This window comes from Staurois parvus, unplaced genomic scaffold, assembly GCF_062004578.1.
Source record: "Staurois parvus isolate SC_StPar_1 unplaced genomic scaffold, SC_StPar_1.0 ptg000439l, whole genome shotgun sequence".
Lineage (NCBI taxonomy): Eukaryota > Metazoa > Chordata > Amphibia > Anura > Ranidae > Staurois > Staurois parvus.
Genome location: NW_028318235.1, coordinates 9,232,731 through 9,250,170, shown reverse-complemented (window position 1 = coordinate 9,250,170; position 17,440 = coordinate 9,232,731). Strand labels below are relative to the sequence as shown.

The following is a 17,440-nucleotide window of genomic DNA, read 5'->3' as shown; positions in this document are numbered from 1 at the left end:
ATTCGTAAACAGAGGCATTATTTTTAAAGGACCGAAAATTACGTTAACAGAGGCATTCGTAAACCTAGGTATTACTGTATATGCTATGTTTATTTTTGTATGCAGCCTGTGGACTGAACGAAAAAAAAAAGAAATCTCTGCGAGAAAAAGTGTGTGTTATGCCCACACCATTGGAATATACCACCCTGCATCCACCCACTTCTAATGGTGGGCATACATTAGGTCACACTTTGCCACATGCGCCAGTTCCAAAATTGTACAAATGTCTAAATAGTGGCAAGCTTGAATAAAAACTGTCCACGTATAAGTGGTAGCCCATATGGAAAAAGGATGACACCAAGTCCCAAACTATCTTGCCACTACTCCCCATGTAGTCTGGGCATCCAGGGGGCTCCACGTAACTATCTTTTCCCTCGTAAATACGAAATTAAGCATAGCCTGTTGTCCTCTCACAGGTCTTCTACATCTTGACCCCATATCTGGCACGACTGCTGGGAAGAAATTGTTTGAAAGCAAGGTGGCCAGAAAAATTAATGAGGGACTCATTAATGCAGATTTTTTGCTGGGGAGTATAGACATCTGCAAATTTTTGGTTAAGGCGATTTGTCAAGGGCTGAATTTTGTGGAGCCGGTCAAATTCAGGGTTACCCTGAGGATGACAGAGTGTATTGTTGTTGAAATGCATAAAACACATTATACTCTCATATCTATGCCTGGCCATGGCAGCAGAAAATACAGGCATATGATGAAACGGGTCTGTAAACCAATACAACCGCAATTCATTTTTTTTGGTAATGCCCATGTTGAGGGTTAGGCCCCAAACAAAAAAAAAAAATTTAAATTCGGAAACCATAATGGGTTTCCATGCGAATGGTCTGGCAAGGTTTGAATTTGGGTTGGCAGCAATAAATTGGTGTGCATATAAATTGCTTTGATTCACAATCAATGCATACATATCTTCCGTGAAAAACAGCTCCAAAAAAATCAAGCGAAGTAGTTAAATTTGCCGTTTCCACCTGAATTCCGGGTTGGGCAGTGAATGGGGGGAAGTACGGGTGCTGCAGAATTTGTGGGCTGCCAATCGGGATTTGCAAGCACATCCGGAAGGATACTAGGGGCTCTACGGGCCTGTGTGCAAATTCTTGGTGGCTGCGTGACAATACTTGTGCTCGCCACCGCACCAGCTTGTACTGCACTTACGGGACTCGCCATGTCACCAAGTCATACTGCAGTGCTGGTATTATTATTATTATACAGGATTTATATAGCACCAACAGTTTGCTCAGCGCTTTACAATATAAAGGGAGACAATACAGCAACAATACAGTTCAATACAAGAGGGTTAGGAGGGCCTGATCCTGGGAGCTTACAATCTAAGAGGTATGTGAAAGACCAGGATGTACTAGGCCACTAGTGCTCGCCAGTTCACCAAAAGGTAGCGCGGCACTAGTACTAGCACTCTGTTGCATATGCAAATACCTTTGCCTGAACCATGTCTAGGACCATCCCCAAATACTCCAAGCTCTGTCCTGGCTCCAGTGCTGACGTCTTGAAGTTGAGCACCCAGTCCAGATGTTCCAGGATCTGCATTGTAAAGACCACATCCTGCTTCAGACCTGCACAGACTGACCTCTGAGCAACAGATCGGCTAGATAACCTATGACAGATAGCCTCTTTTTCCCCCTCCAAATTTTTTTTTTTTTTTGGTCTGGGGGAAAAAAGAAAAAAAAAAGGAGTTAGCTTAACAGTCTCATTGCAGGTCCCTGACTTGAGCCAGGCACCAACCATCGTCCATCATGGCAGGCATTGTCATACAGACTTTAAAGTACCTGGTATAGCACCCCACTGGAAAGCGCCTTTGTTAGCTTAAAAACTGCACAGGGTTCCATATACACAGCATCCAGCGCAGTAAGGCTGCATTACAGGCAAAACCCCCAGGATTCTTCTGCTTATCCAGCGAGGTTCGAGTACCATCCATTTTGGGTCACAGCTTTCTGAATGGATCTGATTAAAGTCCATTTTTCTCGAAGGAACCGTAGTAGACCTTAAGTATGCTCCAGGAGGACAAACAACACTTTCAGTGACCATCCACCTTACAGATACTGGCAAAAAAAAAACTTAAGTACTTCCTGTGCAGGAGGGGTTATATAGGGGAGGACCTCACACTGTCACAGCGGGAGGAAAGTACTGCCAATAACTGCAAGTGTCAAAAAAGACATCTGCACTGATGGTGCACAGATTATCAGTGCCCTGAATATCAGTGCAGCCCCAAAAGTGTCCAACAGTGCTGACCATCAGTAACCAGCAGTGCCACCAGTCAGTGTCGCCCATCAATGCAGCCTCATCAACACATCAGTGAAGGAGAAAAATTACCTGTCTGCAGAATTGTATAATAGAAAACAAAGAAACTTTTTCTTCAAAATGTTTGCTCTTTTTTTGTTTATTGTGCAAAAAAAAAAAATAAAAAATACCCAGTGGCGATTAAATACCAAAGCTCTATTTGTGTGAAAAAAAAATTATAAAAATGTCATGTGGGTAAAGTGTTGCATGACTGTGCAATTGTCAAAGTGCAACAGCACTGAAAGCTGAAAATTGGCCTGGCCAAGAATGGGGTGAAAGTGCCCAGTAGGCAAGTGGCTAATTAGTTGCTTGCTGCATTCTGGATGTCTGCATCAGGAATAACGAAGCCAGACAACTCAGACTACAAACCATACATTTTCTATAGAACACACACTTCATTCTATGGTTTTTGCCGATTGTTTAAAAAACATATATTCCAACAAAAAAAGAAACACAAACATATAGCACTGACAGCCAGACTAGTTTCAATTGCTTATTCCATCAGACTGGCTTTGGAAATCAGTCAGTATGTCTCATGCTATACAGCAACTATTGTCAAATGTTTTATACACTTTTGTCTTCCCACATGAAGGCTTGTAAAATATTTCAACCGACAAGTTGCTAATGCCAACCACAAACTGCTGTTTATCACAATGTAACAGTATTACAAATGTGTGGGGGAAAAAAAAAAAAATTTTTTTCAAACTTTTCTACATTCAGATGAAGACAACCTAATTTATTAAATATAATTTATAAACAGCACTTCATTCCTTACATCAGCGTTTCCAAACCTGTCCTATGTTTTTCAGATAAAAACCATTGCACCAGCGACAGGGTACCTAGTCCAACAACTGGCTAGTGACAAAACTGCAAAGACAACACTTGGCCACTGCTTCTTTCTGTTCCTTCACTGGTAAGCAAAAACGCAATGCAGGTGAGAAGTCTGGTTGCTAGTGATTTCCCACAAGTGATATGACCCCTAGCAAAACTGCACAGCAATGACACCTCCTGTGGATTTTCATAGGCATAACCTACTCTATTAGTGGTGAACATCAAGTAGGTTTAGAAAATACAAATTATCAAATGATTCCGATTACATTGGTCTGGAAAAGATTAAAGCTGTTAAAGATCACCAGGAAAGTTTTTTTAAATCTACATGTTCCAGCTCTTGCTTCCAGTTGTGCCAGGGATCTTCTCCCAGCACCTGCTGTCACTTTCTACACATAGCTGTATCATTCGTTCAGTTTCCCGTGAATGAATAGACAAGTACCGCCATACATTGCAGCGGATGACTAAAAATTAAAAATCAAAGAAACAGCACTTAATGAAAAACTAAATTGTGCTCACAATTAACCAATTAGCAGCAGGCTCTACTATGAGATGTTTAGAGTTTATCATTAATTATAATACGTCAAGCCGCACCGTAAAGTGCTCAAAACTTATTCCAAATGTTTTAAAAAAAACTTAAAGTGGTTGTAAAGGATGAAACTTGTGTGCAGCAGTGCCCTCGGCCACCCAAATACATTCCTGAGCCTCATCGCGATCCAGCGATGTGAACGACAACCTCGGCTGTCCCAGGTCTCGAACTTATCATTGGCTGGGACAGCAAGCGGGAGCTATTGGCTCCCGCAGATGTCACAGTCAGCCAATGAGAAGAAAGAGGGTGGGGCCAAGCCGTGGCTGCATGTGTGAATGGACACACGGAGCAGCGGGTGCCCCCATAACAAGCTGCTTGCTGTGGAGGCACCTGACAGGAGGGGGAGCCCAGGAGAGCACGCGGGGAAGCTGAGAAGAAGAAGATCCAGGAAGTTTTGTGCAAAACCACTGCACACAGTAAGTGTAGCATGTTTTTTATTTAAAAAAAAAAAACGAACCTTTAGAATCTCTTTAATATTAAAGTGCATAACCAACATATGTTGGTTATGCACTTTATTATTAACTTTTTTAAACACTTGGAATACATTTGGAACACTTTACAGCACAAAGTATTATAATCGCAGCTGATGGCTTGTAGTTCTCAATGAACTGTAAGGGTGCTGGTGAGCGCTCTTGTAATTCATTTACCTTTCTGCTCTCAAGTATGTACACATCTGTAGAAGGGGAGGGTAGATTATTATTATACAGGATTTATATAGTGCCAACAGTTTGCTCAGCGTTTTACAATATAACGCTCAAAAGAGCAGGGACCTTGAATCCCTCGTGTTTTGTTTTGTTACTGTATTGTCTCATGTTCTGTCCCCCACTATAATGTACAGCGCTGAGCAAACCTTTTAGCGCTAAATACTTATTATAATAATAATAATAATAATAATAATAATAATAATAATAATAACGGGAGACAATACAACAATACAGTTCAATAAAAGAGGGAAAGGAGGACCCTGCTCTTTGGAGCTTACAGTCTAGGAGGGAGGGGCTAGTGGTACAAAAAGGTAGTAACTGTGGGGGATTGACTGGTTGGAGGAGTAGAAGATTCCATTATTAGCTGAGGGCAGGATAGGCTTCCCTGAAGAGATAGGTTTTCATAGATCGCTTAAAAGTGAGCAGAGTAGGCGATAGTCTGATAAATTGGGGTAGAGAGTTCCAGAGGATGGGGAAGCTCTGGAGAAGTCCTGGAGACGAGCATGGGAAGAGGAGACAAGGGAGCTAGAGAGAAGGAGGTTGCGAGGAGCGGAGACTACGGTTTGGGTGATATTTAAAGACAAGATCAGTGATGTAATTTGGGGCAGAGTTTTAAATGGCTTTATAAGTTATTGTTAATGTTTTGAATTTTATCCATTGGGTAATAGGAAGCCAGTGGAGGGATTGGCAGAGAAGGGGGGCAGATACAGAACGGTTAGTAAGGTGGATGAGTCTGGCAGCAGCATTCATGATAGACTGAAGAGGGGATAGCCTGCGATTCAGTAGGCCAATGAGGGAGTTACAATAGCCAAGGCGAGATATAACAAGGGAGTGAATAAGTTGCTTAGTGGTTTCTGAGGTTAGGAACGGGCATATCTTAGAGATGTTGCGGAAGTGAAGTCTACAAGATTTGGACAGTGATTGGATTTGGAGGTGAAAAGACAGATGGGAGTCTAGGATTACACCTAGCACCCTGGCATGAGGGGAGGGACTGATGATTGTGTTATTGATCTTGATGGAGAAGTCAGGGGAGGGGGCACGGGCTGGGGGGAATACTAAGAGCTCAGTTTTGGAAAGATTGAGTTTGAGGAAGTGGAGTGACATCCATGCCGATATGTCACTTAGTAGGTTAGTAATGCGAGAGGAGACTGAAGGGGTGAGGTGAGGGGTAGAAAGATAGATTTGTGTGTCATCAGCATAGAGATGGTACTTAAAGCCATGGGAGTTTATCAAGTGACCAAGGGAGGAGGTGTAGATGGAGAAGAGAAGGGGTCCAAGGACAGATCCTTGAGGCACCCCTACAGAAAGAGGGAGTGAAGAGGAGGAGGCAGCGTTATAGGTAACACTGAAGGAGTGCTGCGATAGATAGGAGGAGAACCAGGAGAGAGTAGAGTCTCTGAGACCAAAAGAGTGGAGTTTATTGAGGAGGGGATGGTCAACAGTATCAAAATCCGCAGAGAGGTAAAGTAGTAAGAGTACTGAGTAGTGACCATTGGTTTTAGCAGTTAGTAGATCATTAGTGAGTTTTAGTAGGGCAGTTTTAGTGGAGTGTAGTGAGCGAAAGCCAGACTGTAAAGTGTCAAGAAGGTTGTTGTCAGTGAGGTGGGAGCTCAGGCGATTGTAGACTAAGCGTTCTAGGAGTTTAGAGGTAAATGGCAGTAAGGAGATGGGTCTTAAGTTGTTCAGGTTGGTGGGGTCCAGGGAGGGCTTTTTAAGTATAGGAGTAATGTGCGCATGCCTTAGAGGGGAGGGGAAGGCACCAGCAGAAAGGGAAAGACTGAAGATGTGAGTGAGGGAGCATAGAATGGAAGAAGAGGGTGACCGTAGTAGTTGTGAGAGAACAAGATCCAGGGGGCAGGTAGTGAGACGGGCTTCTGAGAAAACCTTAGTGACCTCTTCGGTACTAGCAAGGTCAAAAGAAGAAAGTGTTGAGGGAGGTTTAGTATAAGGTATGCCAAGTGGGATGGATGTCTGTGCAGTGGCGATGCCCCAACGAATTGCGTCAATCTTGTTTTTGAAATGATTTGCAATCTCGTGAGCAGTGAGTGAGGTACTGGGTGGAGGTGGAGAAAGAAGAGAGTTAAAAGTAGAGAAGAGACAACAAAGACTGGATGACAAGGTATTAATAAGAGTGACAAAGTAGGCTTGTTTGGCAGCATGAAAGAAGGAATTCTATCTTAAGTAAGCAGATTTATATCGGGTGAATGCTTGCTGGGATTTGGTTTTACGCAACAATCGCTCCAGCGCACGACTATGTCATATCAATGCCGGTTTTAGATTAGGATAGGTTTTAGATTAGAAGGGGCAAACAATATAAGTGCACTTATTCTTTTCAAAGACACTATAGCTTTTTATTTTTACATCATGTACCTCTAACCCAGTCATTAAAGAAAAAAAACATTCAGTGCGAGGATGCTGCCCCCTCCACTCCCCTCATATCAAATGGTTTATAGACATGCCCCTTTGGAGGAAGAGCAGATGCCTATCTCCAGCCTGCCTCTGCATGTTGGCATAGGGTAACATCCTCACAGTTGACTGTAGTTGGATCATGGGAGTGCACACAGGTTTCAGTGCACAGCACCCTGCTAAGAAAAACACACACCCAACCACTGGAAAACAGAGGTAGAACTGATGGAACCAGACAAAGCAAAAAAAGGCAAAAAAGTTTGCAAAAAAGAGAGAGGAAGCGTTTAACCACCTTCCGCCCGCCCTATAGTACGACGGGAGCAAGGTGGTTCTCTCGTTCTAATAGGACGTCATATGACGTCCTACCATTCTCACTGCGCATGCGCAGCTCAGGGAGCACGCAGAGCGGTGATCGTCGGTGCGCTGTGTCCCTCGGACACAGCGGATCACGGAAAGAGCCGAAGATGTCAGCTAAGTCATGTGACCAGCTGTGTCCAATCACAGCTGATCACATGTAAACACGGAAATGCCGGTTATCAGCATCTCTCTCCTCTCGAGCTGTCACTCTGACCGCTCGAGAGGAGAGCCGGTAATCGGATTTCCGCGGAGGGGACATGTGCACTGATGATCAGTGTGCCCTGATGATCAGTGTGGCCCCAGAAGTGCCACCTGTCAGTGCCCATCACTTTCACGTGCCAGTGCCCATCAGTGCATACCGCTGCCGGTCAGTGCCGCCAGTCAGTGCTGCCACGTATCAGTGCTGCCTTTCAATGCCCATCAGTGCAACCTACCAGTGTCCATCAGTGATGCCTCATTAGCGCACATCAGTGAAGGAGAAAAATCACTTATTTACAAAATTGTATAACAAAAACGAAGAAAAAACGTTTTTTTCTAAATTTTCAGTGGTTTTTGGTTTAAGAAAAAATAAAAATCCCAGAGGTGATTAAATACCACAAAAAGAAAGCTCGGTCTCAAAAAAAAATGATAATTTCATATGGGTTCAGTGTTGCATGACCGGGCAATTGTCAAAGTGTGACAGCGCTGGAAGCTGGAAATTGGCCTGGGCAGGAAGGGGGTATAAGTGCCCTGTAGGCTAGTGGTTAAAGTACGTCAGTCTCTGCTGCTGAAAAATGTAGAGTTTAAGATCAGTTTTACTTTTTATCATGAGGGTGTTAAAAAATAGACAATGGGGGAAATTTACAAAAACGGTTGCACTCAATCAGCTTCTAACCTTGTTAGATTAGCTTGTTCATTCAAGCTTTGCCAATAAAACCTGGAAGCTGATTGGTTTCTATGCAGAGCTGAACCAGACTTCGCATTCTCCAGTTTTATTAAATAACCCTCAATGTTTAAAGAGTTTAGTGCTAGCTATAGATTAACTGGACTAGTAGCCCCAGAATATTCTAAAAAAAACAATGGGTCATTCAGTTTTATCCACTGACACTGCTGAATATGCGCAAATGTATGAAAACATTAATATGGGTAATAAACAAATAAAATGGGTATTGGGATTTTTTTTTAGCAAAGACATGTTGCAGAATGCATTTTGGCCTAAAGTTATGACTAAATGTAATTTTTAAAATCTTTTTACTGGATATGTTTTATAGCAAAAAGTCAAAAAAAATTTTTTATACAAAATCTTTTGTTTATAGCGCAAAAAAAAAATACACACGGGCAAATACCACCAAAAGATTGCTCTGTTTGTGGGAAAAAAAAAAAGACAAACTTAATTTGGGTGCAGCATTGCATGACCGCACAATTGTCAGTTAAAGTACACAGCTCTGTATCGCAAAAAATGGCCTGGTCAGGAAGGGGGCGGAGTAAATCCTCTGGAGGGCAATTGGTTAATCCCTCTCCAAGCAAAAACTGTAAACAACATGATACACAAAGACATCTGCAACATCCCCTTGTTCCAGACATGCACTGGGCACCTAGCTCCTATGTGTCTAATCCTGACATTTTCATGCAATATATAGCACGCTCAGAGATGTATGCCTGAAATATAGGTATTCTGCATTCGGGACATATGTCCTATGAGCACTACTACAGCACCCAGCCACCACACATCCTAGCCTGCCAGAGAATTTGACAGGGTGCAGGCAGCTAGGCTGGACGCTGCACCTGTGCCTCCTGGGCACACAACACCAGGATAAGAGGAGCATGTGACCTTACATCACTAGAAGACTAGGTTCATGCTATTGTGGGTCCTGTGTGCTGTGTTTGCACAGGACCAGCAGCCCATTCACTGAAATAGGGTCTTGGACCCTTTTTTCCAAAACACACCTGCAGGGCAGCTGCACAAATCCACGTGGTGTTGTGGCACAATGTGGTTTGGCACACCTAAAAACACTGTTTTCTGATGTGTAGGAGTGCCATTAAGAATTAATCCCACCTCTGTAAGTCTGCTAAAAAGCTGCGTGTTTTGGCTGTGTGAAGGAGTGCGATTAACACACGTGCTCATACCCACAATAGTGTGAATGTACATGTATACTTTTATGGCCAAGTTCATCTTTTATAGGGCTGAAACTACTCATTTATTTATTTCAGGTACTTGTATAGCACCGTCCATTTACGCAGCGCTTTACATATATATATTGTACATTCACATCAGTCCCTAACCCACAAAGGGATTACAATCTAAGGTCCCATCAACATAATCAATTATGAAAACAGTTGTCAACTATTTTAATAATCAATTAGTTGGTCAGCCAATTAGTTGTCTTGCATACAGAATTTACAGATCAGAAAATACAGTGCAGCACATATACAGCTCACTACACCCTCCATACAGACCAGTAAGTGCCTGAGAACTTGTGAATGTGAGAAGCAATGACTCATGGGACCTGTAGTCCTGGGCAGGAGAAGACTTCCTTCTCCTTAATTTGATTAAGGAGAAGATTAATGTGATTCTAAAAAGGCAGACATTTTTGTACGTTGCTACAGGGGCACTCTATACTATACTTTGTGGCTTGTTATAGGGGCACTCTGAAGGCAGGAGGAACCAGAAGCACCACTGGGGACCCCATAACAAGAGAATTGGGGCTGCTCTGTGCACAATCATTACACAGAGCAGGCAAGTATGACATTTTTATTAAGGAAAAAAATAAAAAAATAAAAAACAACGTTTACAATAACACAGAAGCAGGAGGCTGGTAATACAATAACATTTACACAGGAAAGCTTTACCAGTATTGCGCATAATATTTAAAATTATTCGATTAAAAAAAAAAAAAAAACTCTCATCCTCTAGTACTATAATAAAGATTTATACCCCCCCCCCCCCCTTCACATAGCTTCATGTCTGAGATAGATATAGATATATATACAGTATATTACTTTCACTGTTTCACAGTGTAAATTAACAGCTTATAGTAGTGATTTTCTACTATAAAGGGCTAATTGTTTTTTTTTTAACACTATCATGACAAACGATAAAAAAAAAAAAAAAAAAAAAAAAAGAAGAAGAATGCTGCTGCTGTTACTAAATGCCTTACATTGGCCATACACGTCGAGTTTCAGACAAGACTATCTGTATGAAAATTCTTTGTACATTCGATGAATGTCATTTGAAAACGTCACTTATTTTAACATTCAGTTTTAAAATTAATGTAATTTCTGAACAAAAAAAAAAAAACCCCATCCAGAAATTTGTTTGATCGAGAAAAGTTTTCTATTCTGCTTCTTGGATTTTTCCTGTCACTGTGGTCAAAAAGGTACATCAAATTTACCACACTAAGGATTAGAAAATCAAACGTTCTTAAAACAAATTTAATTTAGAGGTGCCGTTTTTAAATTGTGAGATCGGGTGCAGTATGTAGATCACCTGCTCAATATCACGGGTGGGGGGGGAATCTGGTGGAAAGGAGGCAAGAGCTGGAACATGCAACATGTTCTAAAAGGTGAACTTATACTTCAATCCCTCTTCAAGCAAAAATTGTAGACAAAAACAAAGAAGCACAAACAAAACAAATTCATTATCCCCTCAGGCCACATGGGAACTGCATGTCTATAGGCCCTGTAAACCTAATCCTGGTGTTTTTGTGCCCAATAGGCTCAGGGACATATGCTTGAAATGTAGGCATTCTGCATTCGAAAGATACATCCCTAAACACCAGTGCCACTCGGTACACGTCCAGCCGCCAGATATGCCAGTCTGTCAGACTTTTACCGGGTCCAGACAGCTGGGTTGAAAGCTGCACATTTGCCTGTGGCTTTAGGCTAGGTTCACACCTAAGTGGCTCTGTGAGCTGGCACAGCAGCCCATTCATTTTAATGGACTGCTGTGCCTGCATTTCATTCAAGAAAAAGCTGCTTGCATCTGCACCATGTGATTTCCCACAACCAAAAATATATTGCGTTTTCAGATGTGTAAGGGTGCCATTACGAGTGGCATACTTATGTACCTCTTGATAGAAAGAAAAAAAAAAAATTATATATACACAGGTGAAACTCGAAAAATTAAAATATCGTGCAAAAGTTCATTTGTTTCAGTAATGTAACTTAAAAGGTGAAATATACGAGATAGACTCATTACATGCAAAGCAAGATAGTTCAAGCCGTGATTTGTCATAATTGTGGTGATTATGGCTTACAGCTCATGAAAACCCCAAATCCACAATCTCAGAAAATTATAATATTACATGCAATCAATAAAACAAGGATTGTACATAGAACAATATCGGACCTCTGAAAAGTATAAGCATACATATGTACTCAGTATTTGGTTTGGGCCCCTTTTGCAGCAATTACTGCCTCAATGCAGCGTGGCATGGAAGCTATCATCCTATGGCACTGCTGAGGTGTTATGGAAGACCAGGATGCTTCAATAATGGCCTTCAGCTCTTCTGTATTGTTCGGTCTCATGTCTCATCTTTCTCTTGGCAATGCCCCATAGATTCTTTATGGAGTTCAGGTCAGGCGAGTTTGCTGGCCAATCAAGCACAGTAATCCCACGGTCATTGAACAAGGTTTTGGTGCTTTTGGCAGTGTGGGCAGGTGCCAAGTACTGCTGGAAAATGAAGTCAGCATCCCCATAAAGCTTGTCTGCGGAAGGAAGCATGAAGTGCTCTGAAATCTCCTGGTAGACAGCTGCGTTGACCCTGGACTTAATGAAGCACAGTGGACCAACACCAGCAGATGCCATGGTTCCCCAGACTGGAAACTTCACACTGGACTTCAAGCATCTTGCAGTGTGTGCCTCTCCATTCTTCCTCCATACTCTGGGTCCTTGGTTTCCAAATGAGATGCAAAAAGTTGCTCTCATCAGAAAAGAGGACTTTGGACCACTGAGCAACAGACCAGGTCTGTTTTTCTTTAGCCCAGGTAAGACGCTTCTCACGTTTGTTGTTCAGGAGCGGCTTGACAAGAGGAATACGACATTTGAAGCCCATGCCCAGGATCCATCTGTGTGTGGTGGCTCTTGATGCACTGACTCCAGCCTCAGTCCACTCCTTGTGAAAGTCCAACACTTTTGAATGGCCTTTTCCTGACAAACCTCTCCAGGCTTCGGTCCTCCCTGATGCTTGTGCACCTTTTTCTTCCACACTTTTTCCCTTCCACATAACTTTCTATTAATGTGCTTTGACACAGCACTTTGGGAATATCCAACTTCTTTTGCAATTACCTTTTGAGGCTTTCCCTCTATGGAGGGTGTCAATGATGGTTTTCTGCACAACTGTCGGGTCAGCAGTCTTTCCCATAATTATGATTCCTACTGAACCAGACTGAGAGACCATTTAAAGGCTCAGGAACCCTTTGCAGGTGTTATGGCTTAATTAGCTGATTAGAGTGGGACACTTTGAGCCGAGAATATTGCACCTTTTCACAATATTCTCATTTTCTGAGATTGTGGATTTGGGGTTTTCATGAGCTGTAAGCCATAACCATCACAATTATGACAAATCACGGCTTGAACTATCTTGCTTTGCATGTAATGAGTCTATCTCATATATTAGTTTCACCTTTTAAGTTGCATTACTGAAATAAATGAACTTTTGCACGATATTCTAATTTTTCAAGTTAGACACACACACACACACACACACACAATTACCAAAAGTATTGGGACAACCCTCCAAATCATAGGATTCAGGTGTTCCAATCACCTCCATGGCCACAGGTGTATAAAATCAAGCACCTAGGCATGCAGACTGCTTCTCCAAACATTTGTGATAGAATGGGTCGCCCTCAGGAGCTCAGTGAATTCAAGTGTGGTACTGTGAGGTTGCCACCTGTGCAATGAGTCCATCTGTGAAATTTTCTTGCTACTAAATATTCCAGGTTAGTGGTATTATAACAAAGTGGAAGCAACTGGGAACAACCGCAACTCAGCTACAAAGTGGTAGGCACGTAAAATGGCAGAGTGGTGTCAGAGCATGCTGATGCCTACAGTGTGCAGACGTCGCCAACTGTCTGCATAGTCAATAGGTAAAGACCTCCAAACTTTCCAAACTTATGTGATCTGCAGATTAGCACAACAGTGCATAGAGAGCTTCATGGAATGGGTTTTCATGGCCAAGCAGCTGCATCCAAGCCTTACTTCAAGTGCAGTGCAAAGCATCGGATGCCGTGGTGTAAAGCATGTCACCACAGAACTCTGGAGCAGTAGAGATTGCTTCTCTATCTGCCAATCTGATGGACATGTCTGGGTTTGGTGGTTGGCAAAACGGTACATACCTGACTGCATTGTACAGTGTAAAGTTTGGTGGACAGCGGGTTATGGTGTGGTGTTGTTTTTCAGGGGTTGGGCTTGGCCCTTTAGTTCCAGCAAAGGAGAACTCCTAAGGCATCAGCATACCAAGACATTTTGGACAATTTCATGCTCCCAACTTTGTGGGAACAGTTTGGGGATGGCCCCTTCCTGTTCCAACATGACTGCACACCAGTGCACAAAGCAAGGTCCATAAAGACATGGATGAGCGAGTTGGGGTGGAGGAACTTGACTGGCCTGCCTCAACCCGATAGAACACCTTTGGGATGAATGAGAGCGTAGACTGCAAGCCAGGCCTTCTTGTTCGAAATTGTCTGACCTCACAAATGCTCTTCTGGAAGAATGGTCAAACATTCCCATAAACACACTCCTAAACCTTGAGGACAGTCTTCCCAGAAGAGTTGAAGCTGTTATAGCTGCAAAGGGTGGGCCAACTCAATATTGAACCCTATGGACTAAGACTGGGATGCCATTAAAGTTCATGTGCGTTTAAAGGCAGGCGTCCCAATACTTTTGTCAATATAGTGTATGTATATACAGGGGTGTGGAAATTTTTGAAAAAAAAAAAAAACTACTTGTCCAGGGACTAAATCGGGGCCCCACTCTACTTGTCTTTCATGACAATCTACTTGTCCTGATAAAAAAAAATAAATAAATTTTTAACCAAAATAGTATTTAAATCGGAAGTGATTTTATGAATGTCTGGTGCTTTTAAAAACAAAAAGAGGCTTTATGGCAACTTAAACATGTAATATTTTTAGCAACTGCGAATGTCAATCACTGGGTTCTAGCCGGTGATTACAGAAGATCTCCAACAGAGAACTATTTTGTTTACTAACAGTTCTCCCTGTCAGCTCGGGCACACTGCTGTGGATGGCTGTCCATCCAAAGCAATGTGCTTACAGTGAAGCACACAGACACCGCCCCATAGCAAAACACACCCAGCAGACAGTTAACCCTTTGATTGCCCCTCAAGTTATCCCCTTCCTGCCCAGTGACATTAGTACAGCGCCTTTTTTTTTTTAGCACGGATCACTGTATTGGTGTCACTGGGGATGTCAGTGACACCAAGTAAGTTCCCCCCCAGTGTCAGAATGTCTGCCGCAGTCCCGCTACAAGTCACTGATCGCCGCCATTACCAGTAAAAATGAAAAAAATAAATAAATCGCAGCATCTATACTGCCATTCATAAACGCTATAACTTTCACATAGACCAATTAATTTACACGTATTGGGATTTTTATTTTATAGCAAAGACATGCAGCAGAATAAATTTTGGCCTAAATTTGACTAAATTAGTTTTACATTTTTTTACTGGACATGTTTATGAGCAAAGAGTAAAAAAAAAAAAAAAAAAAAAAAAAAAGTTCTTAAAATTGTTGGCCTTTTTCTTCATAGCGCAAAAAAAAAAAAAACCGCACAGGCGATCAAATATCACCGAAAGGCTCAACTTGTGGGGGCGCGCGTAAATTTCATTTGGGTGCAGGGTTGCACGACCGTGCAATAATCAAGATATATACATGTGATTTTGCATTTACGGGAAGGGGCCACGCACCCTACCTGCACCGCCGTCAATCACTGGGTTCTGGCCAGTTATTACTTGCCAGCGCCCGGTGATTACCGAGGATCTCCAACAGGAAGGAGAAACGTTTTGTTTACAGGCAATCAAATATCACCAAAAGAAAGAGCAATTTGTGGGGGGGGGACGACACGTAAATTAATTGGGTGCAGCGTTGCATGACCACTCAATCAGTTAAAGTAACGCTGCGCCTCAACACAAAAAATGGCCTGGTCAAGAAGGGGGGGAATCCTCAGGAGGACGAGGGGTAAAGAATGAGCTCTGAGGACATTCTTGGCTCCCTGGACAGGTAAGTGTCTTTATACAAATACTGTAGTTGCTCATTTTTTATTTTTCTGGGGGTAGCCCGGAGCTCCGCTTTAAGAATGAATGTCACTCAAAGAGTGTTTTACCGACAGATGAAATCGCAGACAGAATAGCAACAATTCCAAATCGCCAAGTGTGAATGGTGCCTAAAAGACAATGTGACATAAACAAACATGAGCGTCCCTTGAAGAGCACGGCCGTGCTTAGCGTTTTCCTTTTCCCATGAAGCATATTGGAAGCGGCAGCACTGTGTACACAAGAGCTCAGATACAAACACTTGTTGTGCCTGAACGCCCCGGCAGCACACTCTCCGATGGCAAAGTTCACAGCAACAAATGTCAGCTCCCATCCAAAGGAAGCAGATGCCAGCCGTGCGATGACAGGGCGGTGCGGTGGTGGAGGATGTCAGTGTCATCAGTGCAGTGTACTGTGTGCACCTGGCGGGCCTGTGGCTGCACACTGAGCATCTGGCTGGCAGTGGCAGGAGGAGAGGAGATGAGGGGAGCGGAGAGATGAGGGGAGCGGAGCTGCAGTGGCCGGGGCTCAGGAGTGCGCTTCATGTCCGTGATGAGGACAGCCAGGTGATGAAGTCCGGGGAGATGAGGGAAGAGAAGGGGTCTGGAAATGATGCTGGGATGATGTGACACCCGGTGCCAGGCCTACAGCGGCTCACTGTCACCCCCTAAAGGTGGCCTCCTCCTGTCTCCCCCGGTACAGGTGCCCTCCCTCCTCCTCTGCCCGGTGCTGTCTTCTCCTGACCGTCTATTTATTTCTCCCATAGCGCTGCAGTCACATCTCACACTGCCGTGCTGGCCACTCTCCGCCCTACTGCTTACCCGTGCTGCCCGGGTGATGCTAAGGTCCTTCATCACCTCCTCGAACGCTGCCGTCTCCTCTGCCTGTTTCTGATTGTGCAATGCGATTTTCTCACTGAATTTCCGCGGATTGTTTGAGGTCGCCATCTTCCCTCCTCCTCCTCAGGATGCGCGCGCTCCCACCCTGAACGTGACGTCGCACCGAGAGCTGAGGGGAGAGACTGGGAACGGCACGTCACGGCGGGCGCGCTCCCGACAGACAGCCTCTGCTTCCCTGCACTGGAGGATTCTTGGAGCGGGGGAGAGGGGGGGCAACACGTGGAGTTATGTTCTGCCTGATAACACGGGGAGACCACCAACCAATGGGATAGCGGCTGAGGGGGTTCTAGCGTGGACCTCCCCTTAGCCGTGGCCAATAGGAACCGAGTGAAAGGACTTAAAGGAGAAGGGCAGCCTATTCCTAGCTAAGCTTGGAGTGATATTAACCACTTGCCCTCCTGAGGATTCACCCCCCCAAGCCATGTTTTGCATTACTTTGACAATTGCACAGTCATGCAACACTGCACCCAAATTAAATTTACGTCCTTTTTTTCCCCACAAATGAGTTTTCTTTCACTGGCATTTGATCGCCTCTGCGGTTTTTTATTTTTTGTGGTATTAAAAAAAGACTGACAATTTTGAGGGAAAAAAACTATTTTTTGCTATTAACCGCCGTTTTTTGTCTGCTTTAAGAGGATGCAGAACCTCTGACCCTCTGTCTGGATAGCACTGCTTGGCCCTGTGCCGATCACATGCACCCTCTCTAGAAACACACACCAAACTGAGCATGTGCAGAGTGCCTCCTAAGGCTCTGTACTATCAACAGAAGGATTGGGGAGAGTAGAAGGGGAGGATCATTGAAGACAGGATCAAACTTCCTTTTTACACAACATGATTTTGCGCACCTGTGCTGCCCTGTAGCATATCTGCTATAGGGAGGTCAGGAAGCAGTTAAAGTGTTACTAAGCCCACAAAAGCAAAATCAGTCTGTGTATGCAGTAAAACATGCTTGTTATACTCACTGTGGAACTTAAGGGGTTAATCCTCGGAATTGTGTAAAAAGGCTGTTTGATCCTGTCTTCTCTGATCCTCCCCTTCTATTGTTCCCAATCCATCTGTTGATAG

The 17,440-nt window shown here is 43.5% G+C and overlaps 1 protein-coding gene across 2 annotated transcripts in view; it reads right to left on the bottom strand.

Moving 5' to 3' along the window:
- The window catches only part of CRTC1 (CREB regulated transcription coactivator 1), a 222,764-nt gene extending 206,293 nt beyond the window's left edge, over positions 1–16,471 (bottom strand). Inside the window, exon 1 of one of the 2 annotated variants that reach the window (XM_089687919.1) lies at positions 16,298–16,471. In XM_089687919.1, the coding sequence (XP_089544045.1) occupies positions 16,298–16,423 (126 nt within the window). In that variant the 5' untranslated portion in view covers positions 16,424–16,471. The remainder of the gene's footprint in view (positions 1–16,297) is intronic. The other variant, XM_089687920.1, reaches the window with a different exon arrangement.
- Positions 16,472–17,440: the final 969 nt, after the last annotated feature.